General features: G+C 39.3%; 1 protein-coding gene across 5 annotated transcripts in view; it reads right to left on the reverse strand.

Annotated features, from left to right (window-relative positions):
• The window catches only part of CCDC171 (coiled-coil domain containing 171), a 260,589-nt gene that overhangs the window by 197,920 nt on the left and 49,651 nt on the right, over nt 1-13,018 (reverse strand). For all 5 annotated transcript variants that reach the window (XM_034774120.1, XM_034774118.1, XM_034774119.1 and 2 more), the window contains 3 exons: nt 8,869-8,961; nt 7,480-7,640; nt 519-657 (listed from right to left, as the gene is read on the reverse strand). In XM_034774120.1, the coding sequence (XP_034630011.1) occupies nt 519-657; nt 7,480-7,640; nt 8,869-8,961 (393 nt within the window). The remainder of the gene's footprint in view (nt 1-518; nt 658-7,479; nt 7,641-8,868; nt 8,962-13,018) is intronic.

Here is a 13,018-nt window from a genome sequence, read left to right on the forward strand (position 1 = left end):
AGAACCAGAAGGCACCCTCCCTGCTATGTATAGTGTAGACATAGCCTAAGGCACAGAGGTGAAGTAACTTGCCCAAAGCCATACTAGCAAGACAGTGGCAGAGCTTTAGGGCTGGTCTATACCAGGGAACCTGCAATCGGCACACCTACATCTCTTAGGGTGTGAAAAACCCACTCTCCTGAGACACATAGCTACATCAACCTAACCTGCGCTGCCGACAGCATTAGGACGATGAAAGAGTTTTTCTGTTGACGTACCTCTGGGGAAGGTAGATTAACTATGCTAATGGGGGAACCCCTCCCGTAGGTGTAGGTAGCATCCAGGCTGAAGCGCTATAGCCATGCAGCTGCACCATTGCAGCTGTGCCTCTGTAGCAGTTTAAATGTAGACATACCCTTAGATTAGGCCTACAGTGCAATCAAATCATTTTCATAACATTCTTCAGCTTTTTATATAGTAAAATATACAATGTCATCTGCTGGTCCAATAAAGCAAGTGCCACAGGGCTTCTCTCTTACCTTTGCAAGTTCCTCCTGTAATTCTTTGCAACTTTTTTCATTATCCTGGAGTCTCTCAGAGAGATGTGTAATTACTTTCTTCTTTTCCTCAATCTCTTCATTTAGTTGCTTGTTTGTAGAAAAATACTCTTTTTCGAATCTGAAAAGTTTCAATGTTAGAACAGGTTTTTCAAATATATTTTTGTCAACCAACATTATATACTTTTAAACACAACTGACAGATGTACTATATATCGTGTTTTCATGCCATAAGGCTTTAAAACTTGCCTTTACTTTTTTTCATAAAAAAAATCCACTCCGTAAATGAAAGCCTTTAAAGAAATAGTACCTCCCCTTAAGATAACCAGGTGTTTGTACTATGCCTGCAGTCATAAGTAAAATAGGTTTAGTGGTCTTGATGTGGCCTGTAGATTACATTTAATGAACAAAATTCACCACAGTTCAATTACCTCAGAAATTGACTCTTATTCAGTCTCCAGGCAAGTCTTGCCTAACCAGCTTTGAATTAAAACGTAACAGTAGCACCCACAATGTCTATATAAAATCTGGTTATGTTCTATTCTAAATTGTGTGGCATAGGATTTTAATGTCAAACAGATGTTCAAACAATCATCTACCAATGGTTGAATTCTAAATGCTAGGGACATTATTACCCTCATTACTCACTGTCACTGGAAGTGATGTCCAGGAGTTCGGAGTGAGAAATCCCATCCTATTCCTTGCTTTTAGAATTTTAACAGTGGGATCTTCCCCTGAATTTGTTTGTTTGTCTATTTGCTGTAAAGAATGTTTATGCTTTATGAGCCATCCAAGACAGACTTGTGGGACAAGGGAAATCATCACTGAGAGAAGGAAAGTTGTTCTGTGGTGGCAGTTTGTGGCTTGGGAGAGAACCCAGACTGTTGACTCTGTCTAGGGCAGAGGACCACAGCCTTGAAGTGTGAGAGAGTCAGGGCTCTCTACACTTTTCGTCAGAGGGAATCCTGGGAAATGCAGTCCCAAGTCCCAGAGGATGACGAGACTTGTAGGCCTCCACAGCAAACCGTAATGGGAAAGGGGGTGGCAAGATAGTAGCAGTTATCTTCTCCCTTATAAGAGGGAGGTTGAAGATGCCAACAGCCCTTCTGAGTCAGGGAGAACTCTACTTGTTTGCTTTTGACTTTAATCACCAGATCTTTGGGGAGAGTCTGGAAACTCAGGAATAGTTGGGAGGAAGGAACTCTGGTAAGGGTCTGTTTCTTTTAAACTTTATTACAAGACTTGCAGTTTGTCTATTTGACTTTAAACTGGCACTTCTCTTGAGTGAGTTTGGGTTCTCTGGAGGAAGAACTCACCTTCCCAACCCTAGGGAGGGCTGTGTTTGTTTGTAAAATACTCAATTGGCAAAAGTCATGTTGATACAGCAGCTAATAAAATTGCCCAGATCAGCAATTGAGGTGAAACAGTAGAACACCACTGTAGTTCTGATGCGAGAGTCGATAATTCTTTCTCCATGTCTAACGTACTAACCAAGTATGTTAATTAAGCTCTAAAATGGTTATGCCACTTGTATCTGGCTATTTTATTTTGGTTTTCTAATTTATTTATTTATTTATTTTTTACAATTGAAATATATAATTAATAAAGGTTTAGTACTTAAATCTATAGATCAATCTCTCTAATTCTAGTGGTGTCATCACTGTAACAGTTATGTCCTCTCACTATCCAGTGTTAGTTTATCAAAATAAAGTTGATTATTAGCCAGTCAAAATATATTTCCAAATATTTCTAAAAGTAATTCTAGATATAAAAAACTGCTGCTCCCTAAGGAAAAATTGGCTATTCATTTTTTCCTGTTTTTCTAATTTCTTTCCAAGCTTAGGTTTAAGGCCAAAAAATATTATACTTTTATTATGGTTATGCAAAAACCTTTGTTTTTCAATTTAAAGAAAAGCAGGTCTCAATCTAGATAATGATTCTGATATTGATCCAACAGATTATTAGATCCGAGACAGTTGAATGCAATTTAATTTTTATTTAATTATTCTTATGAACAATTACAATACAACAGAACACTGAAATTTGTGTAAATCTGTTTTTTCTAAAGATATTTTGAAAGACAGCTAAAAACATGGTTATGAATTTTTTTTATAATTGTTATCAATATTTTGTATAATGATTTAGTGTAAATTATAAATTTAAAAATAAATTTGGCTCTGGTATGGAGTAGATTACATTTAACAAACAAAAAATTCACCACTTCCATTAGCTCCGAAGTTGCCTCAAGACTGAAGTCTTGCTGGTTTTAACCATTATTAAATTAATGTGCAACAGTAGTACCCAAACTATCCATATATTGTGTATTAAATCTGGTTGTGTGCTATTCTAAGTTGTGTGCTGTACAGTTTGAACAATTTGCAAAATGTTCAAAGAATCATGAAAACGTGGTCTAATTCTGTAAGCTTTAATTTTTATTCTTAAATCATTATTATAATTTTTGTTTCCAGAGCACATTCAAATACCAAAGCAATTAAAACATTAAGACTTAACATCACTGTTATATTGGTATGTATTATTCCCATTTCACAAAGGTGTAAATAGAGGCACAGACAAGTTAAGTGACTGCTCAAGGCCACCGAAGAAGTCAATAAAACCCAGACTTTGAATGTCAAGCCCCATGCTGTAATCACTAGACAACATTCCATATTCACATCTGATCAGATAATGCTATTGTACTATGTCCACAAAAATCTATTAATAAACACATGCATGGTCTGATCTTGCAAGGCTCTGAGATGCCTCAGGTCCTAGTAAAAACAACAGGAGTTGAGTGTGCATAGCACTTGCAGATGCATGTCCCTACTAACAATAATTGCCAAGGCAGAACCCACAGAGTTACTTTAATAAAACAAAATTCATGGAAAGTCAAACAGTACTGTATCCAAGCCACTTTTTGTTTTAGTCTCAGAACCCAATTTTATGTGTGGAACAATTTAGGTGATCTCAACCCCTTTTTCGTTTAAAAAATAGAAGCGCCTGTGAATTTTTTCCATTATCCAACTTTTGCTTCTAGATTGGTAAAGCAAGGTTCATAACTATTTTTTTGCATCCTGTTTTAACGTAAGAGATCTGATAGTTTGAAACACTAAATGTGAAGAGAAAAAACAGAGGTGTAGCAAATAGCAAATGGGACCTCTTTCAAATGACCTAGATCCGATACTGGCCTTCCCTTTTTTCTCCTCTTTTCAGTGAAGCATGCTGAGGAAGCCAGGGATCCAGAGTCCTTTCTCTACACCACCCTATCCCCTTCTGAAGTCATGCCAGAGTCCAAGATTAGGAAACATTCCAGAGGTAAGCATTTCGTTTTACTTTTGGATGTTTGCTTGATCTCAATAGACTTCTGATGTAAAATGGTGGTGGAAAGGACAAACCAAAACAGAAGAATTGTAGCATGGAGGGGGGAAAAAAAAACAGATGACCACAGTCAGTGGGCAAACCTGATGCCAACAAATTAGGCTGTTATGGATAATTAAAGAGCATTCTAATGCAAAGGTACTACTTTGCTTGCCTCCTATCTTCATTTTCTAAATATTCCCTTTTGATAACTCCAGACATACTGATTACCAAAAAATCACAAACTTCCATGGTGGGAACCATGTTTATATAAAAAGGCTGTGAATGGGAGAAAGGAGGTTCATGAGATAGGGGCATGAACCACCTCCCCTACACATCTGTAATTATATAAGATCCCTGTGGCAATTACAGCAGTTTCTTAAATGAAAAAATATGCATGTATTTTTAGATATCTTTTCATAAGATTTAGCAGATGAAAGCATGGAAAAGGAACAAGCAACATGTGACCACCTGCAAGCGTTCCACAGATCACAGCTTAGGAACCTCTGATTAAACACAATATTTGTGCAGTTTGAAAACAGCTGGGGGGAAAAAATGCGTACTAGAAGAGTATGACATTTTTAAGAAAACAGAACAGTACAAAGCTGCTAGGAAAATTATATTGAAAGACTAAATATTTCCTGGAAGAAGTAAAAAATACCTAAGGAAAGGATAGTGGAAAGAGAAAGCCTCTGGAAATTTTTACTAAAGCAGTAAAATATTTTCCTTTAACAGTCATATTAGGACAGCTAAAACAATAAGAGATAATTGGTTTCCTAAGATTCGTGGACTTCAGTGGATTCTACAGTGTTCTAGGTACCAAGAGGTAGGAGGACTGGGGACTGGAAGATGAATTACTCAAGTTAAAACATTAGGAGCTTAAAGTCTCTGCCATGTAGCCTCACCAATCTCCAGCCTTAAAATCACTTTCTTGGTTGATTCCAAGATCTTGACTGAAATAATCTAGGAGTTGGATTCACAGACTTGATACCACATACAATGATAAGTTAACGGGGAGAGTAAGAGAAAAGTAGCATTGACAGATAAACTAATTAACATAACCTTTGATTAAAGCAGTCACATATGTTTAGAAATGGGTTATCTCGTAAAGGAAGTTTAATACATAGCACAAAGTTCATCAATATTTAGATCAAAGACTAAGATCTAGAGCATGCATTCTACTTCTCATCCCAAATTTATTATGCCATAAAATGTAAAACTATCAAATTCATACATTTAATGAAGTTTTACACAAGGTGAAAAGGAAAGCATCAAAACAAGTTAAAATATTGCAGAAATCTCCCAAATTAAAACAAATTAGCTCATGTAGGAAGTCACTGAGACAAATCAATACTACAGTGTATTTGGGAGGTGTCACCATTTGTAGAACAATGAATTTTTGCAAAATATTCATGTCTGCATGGAAGTTAACAGCAGAGAGCAGAATCTTGGGATAGTTGAGTTCCTTGGTTAACTCCACCAAAGATACACCAGGGATAAATTTGGTCATTCGTGTTTAAGAAAGGGAGCCCCTTTGGTACTGAAAACCCCCTAAGACATTCTAAAGTGGGCAGGCACCAACCAGAGAGGCTCATTCCCCAGTTTTAAGCGACACCTGGAGCATGCAATCATATCAAACAAAAGGTGTATTGTGAAGAGGAGTTCAAGCTTACACTATGTACAGGATACAAACAAAATAAGTGCATAAGCACTGAAAGTCTGTTTGTGCTGATTATAGACACCCAATAGGTTTCCTTTAGCAACTGTTCAAAGCTATTTTCTGTAGTAACTGTACATACTGTACTGTACATACTGTAAATAAAAGATACTTTACTTTACTAATCCCAACTCCATGTCTGTAAACACTCAGAAGTTGAGATTTTACTAATTTTGAGATTCTGAGCCACATAGAACCATAATGGACCATTAGAGAAGCTCTAACAAAATTATAGGCTGAAAGGGGAAAGAGTTCTTTGAGACAAGAGCAGAGTGACCAAGAGGAGTCTGTAGAATCAAAGATTTCTCTGAAAACTGCAAGATAGCTGGATAAATTTGGAAACATTAAACTTCATTGATATTCTTAGGTGACCATGGTTTAGGTAAGCTGATTTGAGGGGCTTTATTTTGTCCAAAACTAGAGCTTAGAAGACATGTTGTCCTTGTAAAGTTTGGGTGAGAAAATATAACATACTACGGTCATACAATAACATCTGGGCCACGGGCTCACGGAATCTAACTCTGTGTAAGATCCAAAAAAAATCCTGGAAGTGTTGTATTTGATGTTACAGACAGAATGGCCCGGGGAAGGTGGCTCTGGCCAAGCTAGAATGATGGTACCTTGAGCAGGTGGTCATCCAGGTAATGGAAAATATGAATTCACCCTTTCCTGAGGACAACAACCATGATCATCATGATTCAAGAGAGTCTGGAGTAGTGTTGCCTCTAATTTTTCCCACCTATGGGCAGAATAAATTTTGTTTTGTGCCCCAATATGGAGGTGATGTGTGACGCATCACCTCCTTATTGGTGCACAAAACAAAATTAATGTGGCGGAGGTGGGGCCAAGGGGTTCAGAGTGTGGGATGAGGCTCAGGTCTGGTGCACAGGGCTAGGGTGTGTGGGGGAGGGGGAGTTGAGGATTCTGACTGGGGGTACAGGCTGCCCCAGGGCTACAGCAGGGAGAGAGGACTTCCCCCAGCTCTCTCCCCCCAGAGCAACACCTGGGCTGGGGGGAGAGAGGCACCTCTCCCCGCTGTGGCAGTTCTGGGGTTGGGGCTCGGGCTGGGGCCAGGGGCAGGACCATGGGATAGGTTCCTCTCCCCTAGTCACTGCAGGTCCAGGCTAGGCCTGGGCGGAGAGGCACCTATCTTTGCAGATCCAATAACCACCCCAAACAATCTCTTATCTACAGCCAGGCACACAGATACCACAGAATATGCTCTGGTATATACACCTTAACTCACTCAAAACAACATTTACCAAACAACAACACCACCACCACCACCACTCCACGAGAGAAGCAGATTGCATCATGAAATAAGCCACCCAAATACCCCGAAAAAACCTGCTTCAAGTTTCCCAGGCCTGAAGAGCTCCGTGTAAGCTCAAAAGCTTCTCTCTCTCACCAACAGAAGTTGGTCCAATAAAAAATATTACCTCACCCACCTAGTCTCTCTAATATCCTGGAACCAACATGGCTACAAGAACACTGCATACAAAAGCTAAGAGGCATTCCTCGCCATGAATAATCTTCAGCTTCTCTATGAAAATCTGTAAATTAGAATTTCCCTAACAAAAATAAATTCATATTAACTTGCTAAGATGAAAAAAAATTTTTTTGTCACATGCAACGCTGCTAGCAAGCGTCCCAATATGAATGTTTTGCAAATGATCCATATAACAATAGGTTACATCTCTCTATCTTCCCACAGTGTGTATATGTACCAGCACTGATGGAATGTCAGGCCTGTTCAAGTGTGTGTGATCATGTCATCTTCTAGTGACTGCAACCTAAGAAGGATGTAAATTATAATACTACACACATTGTTACTGCTGGCTTACAATACATTTAGTAGATAAATAAACTTACATATTGAGTTTTTCCAAGCTCTCTTGGGCATTACGTTTCTCTCTCTCATATGCATTTTCCACCTCTTTGAACTCTTTCTTGATCATTTCCAAATCAGAAAGAGCTTCTGCTTGGCTGGCTTTTTCTACCTGCAAAGCTCCTTCAAGGTCTCGAATCCTTAACTACCAAATGATAAGAAAGCAATTAAAGCAAGTTAGGGAAAGCTATCATTAATCTTCAGCAGTGTTCTCTTTTGCTGTGTCTGTGTGTGAGTGAGGGAGCACTGAGCACACAAAGGGTTATGAATACCTACCATAAAGAGCAGAGAAAAATAAAAAGATATAAGGTGCTTTTACTCAGACTACTATACTTCGGTGGAATTTAGATTTTATTAATTAAATTAAGTACACTGGTAAGGTTTGTCAGAGGTTTTCTATTTTTTGTACATGAAACCAGTTCCATTAAAACAAAGCACAGGATTAATTGTGAAGATTAGAGTTCCATACAATGGAGAGCAGAAATGTGACAACTCCGTGTGCATCAACTACTAATAGAAAATCTTACCAGTCTTAAATTTGCCCTCCCAATTCAGTTATATTTTGTAAAGGAGGAAAATTTAATATATTTTTTCTTTATTCTTTTTTATTTTAGTGTAATGGTCATTTAAAAAAGTGTTTCCAGTGAGAACTAGAGGGTACAAGAACAAGAAAATAAAATGGGCTACAAAATGACACTAGTTAGTCAGAATGCAAAAAGAGCACAAATAATGAAAAGCATAAATTTTGAAAATGAGTTCAGCACCTTTTTAAGTTTCCTTGTTTGTTCTTTAAAGTAAACTGTGATTAACTATTTATTTGAAAGACCATCTAGAGCAAGCTGAGTATAATATAAAATTTGAATTTTGACGAATATGTAGCAAACTTGCTCACGCTTATTATCTGCCAATACTGTACTACCATTTTGTTTGAAGTTCAAATCTGCTCACTGAAAATCATATTTAAACAGTAGTTTGAGAGAACTACCGACTGAGTTACATAGTTTGTTGCTCCCATGAAACAGCTGCATATGTGCTTCACTCAGTTCCATCAGCAATCCTGGCAAAAATATAATTATTGGGTATTTTAACAGTAAAGGAATGTTTTAATAGTAGGACATTTCCTTTTGACAGTTTTGCCACAATTTTTTTAAAATTTCCCCTACAGTCATGCAATAACTAGTACACATTTAGGCCTTGTTTCTGCAAAAACTTTTCCATAGGCTGCCAGTGTACATAGTCCTACTGAATTGGGACTACTCACATATATAAATTTAAACACAGGCATAAATCTTTTCAGGATTGGGGCCTTACAGATCTACTAGCTGCTCCATCATAAACTGTGGAAATTCCACAAATATTTGACACTGGTTTACCTGGATAATTTCAGAATTAAATTTGGATTCCAGATGTGCTGCTCTCTCTGCCTCAATATTTTCTTCCAATTTCTTCACTCTCACAGTAGCTGCCTAAAAATATGAAAAATATTTACATTCCCAAAAGACAGATATTAACTTAAATAGGACTATGATTTTAAAAAGGATTTTCAAGGTGTAGGATTCTTTAGGTAAACACTTTTATTATACTAGGAATCCACACTCCCTGCTGTTAGGCTATTTTGGTTTTTATCCCTGCTACATGTTTATTTAAAAAAAATATATGCACAGATATCAAAAGAATGGAATTTAGCCAGATTCACCAAAAACAACTAACCCCCCCCCACACACACACACCCAGTACTGATAAATTATTTTTCTATTTAATTACTGTGTTCCATACAAAAAATCTATTACTAATGCAATATTAATATTGAGAAATGAGGCATTCAGAAGTCAAATAATGAGCAGATAAGACTGAAAGCTCAACATTCTGTATTACTAAGAAACTGCCAATTGAACACAATATAATACAGTCCAGACAGAGATTTGCAGTATAGAATGTACAATCTTCATTTCAGTGATGAGATAGTTAAGACAGTACTATTTGTTTGGGAGGGACTATGGTTAACGTCTGGGACCGCAGAAAAGAGATTTTGGTGCTAATCAAGATGCTATAAATAAACTGCTATGCGATTACCGACAAATCACAACTTCTTTGCCTCAGGATGTTCTGAAGCCTATATAATATTTCTAAAATGCTATCTAATTGTAAAGTATTATTAGGGCTTGGGTCCTTGTCCTATGATCATTCCCCCAGGCTTTAGTGAGGAGAAGAGGACGTGGATAACTTGTTTAGCAAGTATCCTGGCTGTTTAAAACCCATTTTGATTAGTTATCTCACTTTGCAATTGAACCTGTACACACATGTGCAGCACATCTATGCTGAATGTCATAGTTCAAGTGTTAATGGGATTTTCTATTGCACTTGTGCCCGAGTACAATTTCAAACGATCACAACTTTATTTCTAATAAATTTCCCGCCCGATATTTAGCAAGGCACATACAACTCATTATGAACTATGTCCATACCAAATTTCTACTTTCAAATTTATGTAGCTTGTCGGGGGGGCGAAATTGACCTTTAAAAGGAACAATGATATATATCAGGGAGGAAGAAGCAGTGTGAATTTTATGTATATTTTAAACCCTTGTGTGACTCAAATAATTGAAGAAAGAAAAGAAAGAAAGAAAGACCTGAAAAATTCTCTCTCAAAATCATCATTAAATAAAAACAAAACAAAATAATCATTGACATTTAGGCAGAGACCAAGCTTGGAAAATTTCAGCTGAATGGGTGAATATTTTAGAAAATAAATGACTGAAGTCTTGGTATAATGGAAACTGATTTGCAACCTTAACTATATTGTTTTCTACCACTACTGGGGTCTTTCACGTGGGTGGATGATTGAGTTCAGTGAAGGAACAAATCCTACAACTATTTTGTGGCCTCAAGTTCAGCACAACTGTCAAAAACTCCTTCTACCACTAGCTGGTCTCAAATTTCCTTCTTCACACCTAGTGCAATCAAGAGAAAAAAAGAGACTGTCGGAGGACTAGGTTTTAATCTAACCACACAGGAAGTCACACAACTGTATTCACTGTTAGTGATTTTGGAAAGGTAAGACAAAATATTTTTTTTGACTTTTTCTGGATTCAGAATATTTAGGATTGTCAGAAGAAATTGAAATATTAACAAGTATTTTACAGAAGCTCCTAGGAGTGAGGGAAATTTTTTTGACTACTTCATATTTGCATATTACAGGTTCCTTGGAGAACACAGAAAAAACAGAAAGTTCTGAAGCTGGTGCCTAATCCTGTTGAAGACCTAAAGCTGGAATGAACTCTAGAGTACTGTAAGTAGCTTTCCAAATGTACTCCATAAGTAGGGTTTCCAAATGTCCAGCTTTTGACCGGAATGCCCGGTCGAAAAGGGATCCTGGTTAGTGTGCTGACCAGGCCGGTAAAAATCCAGTTGGTGGCACAGTGGGGCTAAGGCAGGGTCCCTGCCTGCCTTGGCTCCAAGTGGCTCTCTGAAGCAGTGGCATGTCCCCACTCCGGCTCCTAGGCGTAGGGGCCAGAGGCCTCCATGCACTGCCCCCACCCAAAGCGCCGGTTCCCAGCTCCGATTCGCTGGGAACGGCGGCCAATGGGAGCTGCAGGGATGGTGCCTGTGGATGGGGCAGCATACAGGGCTGCCTGGCTGTGCCTTCATGTAAGAGCCAGAGGAGGGACATTCTGCTGCTTCCGGGAGCTGCCTGAGGTAAGTGACGCCCAGTGCCTGCACCTCTGACTCCCTCCCGTGCCCCAGCCCCTTGCCCCAGCCCTGATACTCCCTCGGTGGCAGCCCGGAGCCCCCTTCTACACCCAAAACCCCTCATCCTCACCCCACCCCAGAGCCCGCACTCCCAACCAGATTCCTCATCCCCCCGCATCCCAGCCCCCTACCCCAGCCCTGATCCACTTCCTGCACCCCAAATCCCTCACCCCTGAGCCTCAGCCCCCTGTCCCAGCCCGGAGCCCCCTCCCGCACCCTGGACACCTCATTTCTGGCCCCACCCCAGAACCCATAACCCTAGCCCAGAACCCATACCCGCTCCCACACCCCAACACCCTGCCTCAGCTCAGAGCCCCGACTCATACTCCGAACCCCTCAGCTCCCCACCAGCCAGAAGACCCCCCTGCACCCCAAATCCTTCATCCCCGGCCCCACACCAGAGCCTGCACTCCCAGCCGGAGCCATCCCCACCCAAACTCCACCCCCTTGCCTCAGCCCGGAGCCCTCTCCCGCACCCTGTACTCCTCATATCTGGCCCCACCCCAGAGCCTGCAGCCAGAGCCCTCACTCCCTCCTAAACCCCAACCCTCTGAGCCAGCCTGGTGAAAATGAGAGAGCGAGTGAGGGTGGGGAGAGCGAGCAACAGAGGGAGGAAGAAATGAAGTGAGTGGGGTGGAGCAATGGAGAAGGGGCAGGGCTTCAGAGGATGGGTGGGCAAGGGTATTCGGTTTTGTGCGAGTAGAAAGTTGTCAACCCTATCCATAAGAAAATCCACAAACTGTGCATAGGGTCAACATTTACATCTGCCCAGGAATTTTGTCTTATTTACAAAGAAATTCACAATCAAATAAATTCCACCACAAGTCTTCTCCCCAATGCTAGCATTCCTCCCCAAAGACAGTTCAGTCCAGATCCTGGACCCTTTCATCCTCTCCAGAGAGCAAATCTTTTCACTTTCCCTTACACCTACAGTACAGTTAATGAGATACCTGCAACAGTGAGTTAGGAAGATTTGCTTAACATCTACCAGCATTTCCATGCAACACTGTGCTAGTGCAAGAGAACTAGAAAGAGTAACTTGCTTTTACAAAAATGTCAAACTGGTGAGTCTAGTTTCCTTATACAAACTGAGACACTAAAAAAGTAAACAAACAATATACATAATGAAAAGTAAATTAGATAACCTAAGGCGTTATTAGCAAGTCCCTGTGCACACTGTGGAAAGATGGATGTAAACTGCAAACTGGAAATCAGAGACAGGTAAGTACTATTATACTCATTTTGATGACTGAGCCTATGTACAGAGACTTACCCAAGATCACACAGTTACTTGGAAGAGCTGGAGATAGAATCCAGGAATCCTGACTCTCAATTCTGCTTTTAGTCACTATTTCCTTGTAAAATTTAGTTTTTAAATGAAAAAATGCTTCCAAAAAAAAAAAAAAACAACAACACACCATGGTGGATAAAAAAATCAATGATTTAAAAAAAATCTGATTTTTTGTATTTAAAATTGAATTTTTTTTTGATAAAATGCTTTGAGGAAAAAAATCTTATCTTAATTAAAATTATAGCTCAAAGATCTCTCATCATGGAATAGGGATTATAAATTCTAATTCTATCGTATGAGACAATATATTCATGTAATGTTTAAGAAAAGTTTTGTAAATGAGTTCCAATAGTTCATGGAACTAGTTAGGGACCCAATCTTATGGCGTTCCAGGGGCTTCTGTATAGATTTAGGTTAATCTTTCTATCTACCCAATGGGACTCAGTGCTCAGTCTAGAAGATACCATCAGAGATGCTTAGTT

Source organism: Trachemys scripta, chromosome 6 (assembly GCF_013100865.1).
Source record: "Trachemys scripta elegans isolate TJP31775 chromosome 6, CAS_Tse_1.0, whole genome shotgun sequence".
Taxonomy (NCBI): domain Eukaryota; kingdom Metazoa; phylum Chordata; order Testudines; family Emydidae; genus Trachemys; species Trachemys scripta.